Raw genomic sequence first — 311 nt, 5'->3', positions numbered from 1 at the left:
TATGTTTGAAAACCACATCCTATCAGCTGGCTCTGCCTTTTAGATATGTAATTAGTTTGCCTGTTGCAGGAATGACTGTAACCTTCCTTTTGCTTTCTCCTTCTCTGCAGTTGCAATATGTGCAGCCTTTGGTTGCAGTGAAAATCACACCTTCCAACGCCACCGGTACATCAGAGATCATTCTAGAGTGCAAGATTTATGGCTCTCCTAACCTGAAGAACGAAGACGACAGAGACAAGTTCCTTGGCAGAGTCAATTTTAGAGTCCAAATGAAGGATTAAAACTAGGCAGCTAAACAGTGTCCAATTGAA

At 42.1% G+C, this 311-nt stretch overlaps 1 protein-coding gene across 1 annotated transcript in view; it reads left to right on the top strand.

The window, feature by feature from the left end:
- ATP1B3 (ATPase Na+/K+ transporting subunit beta 3) overlaps nt 1-311 on the top strand; it is a 40,412-nt gene extending 40,101 nt beyond the window's left edge. The window contains exon 7 of the mRNA XM_018560374.1: nt 111-311. Coding sequence (XP_018415876.1) covers nt 111-281 — 171 coding nt within the window. The 3' untranslated portion in view covers nt 282-311. The remainder of the gene's footprint in view (nt 1-110) is intronic.

The sequence above is a fragment of the Nanorana parkeri genome, unplaced genomic scaffold (assembly GCF_000935625.1).
Source record: "Nanorana parkeri isolate BGI_ZX_2015 unplaced genomic scaffold, ASM93562v1 scaffold452, whole genome shotgun sequence".
NCBI lineage: Eukaryota > Metazoa > Chordata > Amphibia > Anura > Dicroglossidae > Nanorana > Nanorana parkeri.
This window is presented reverse-complemented; position numbering and strand designations above follow the sequence as displayed.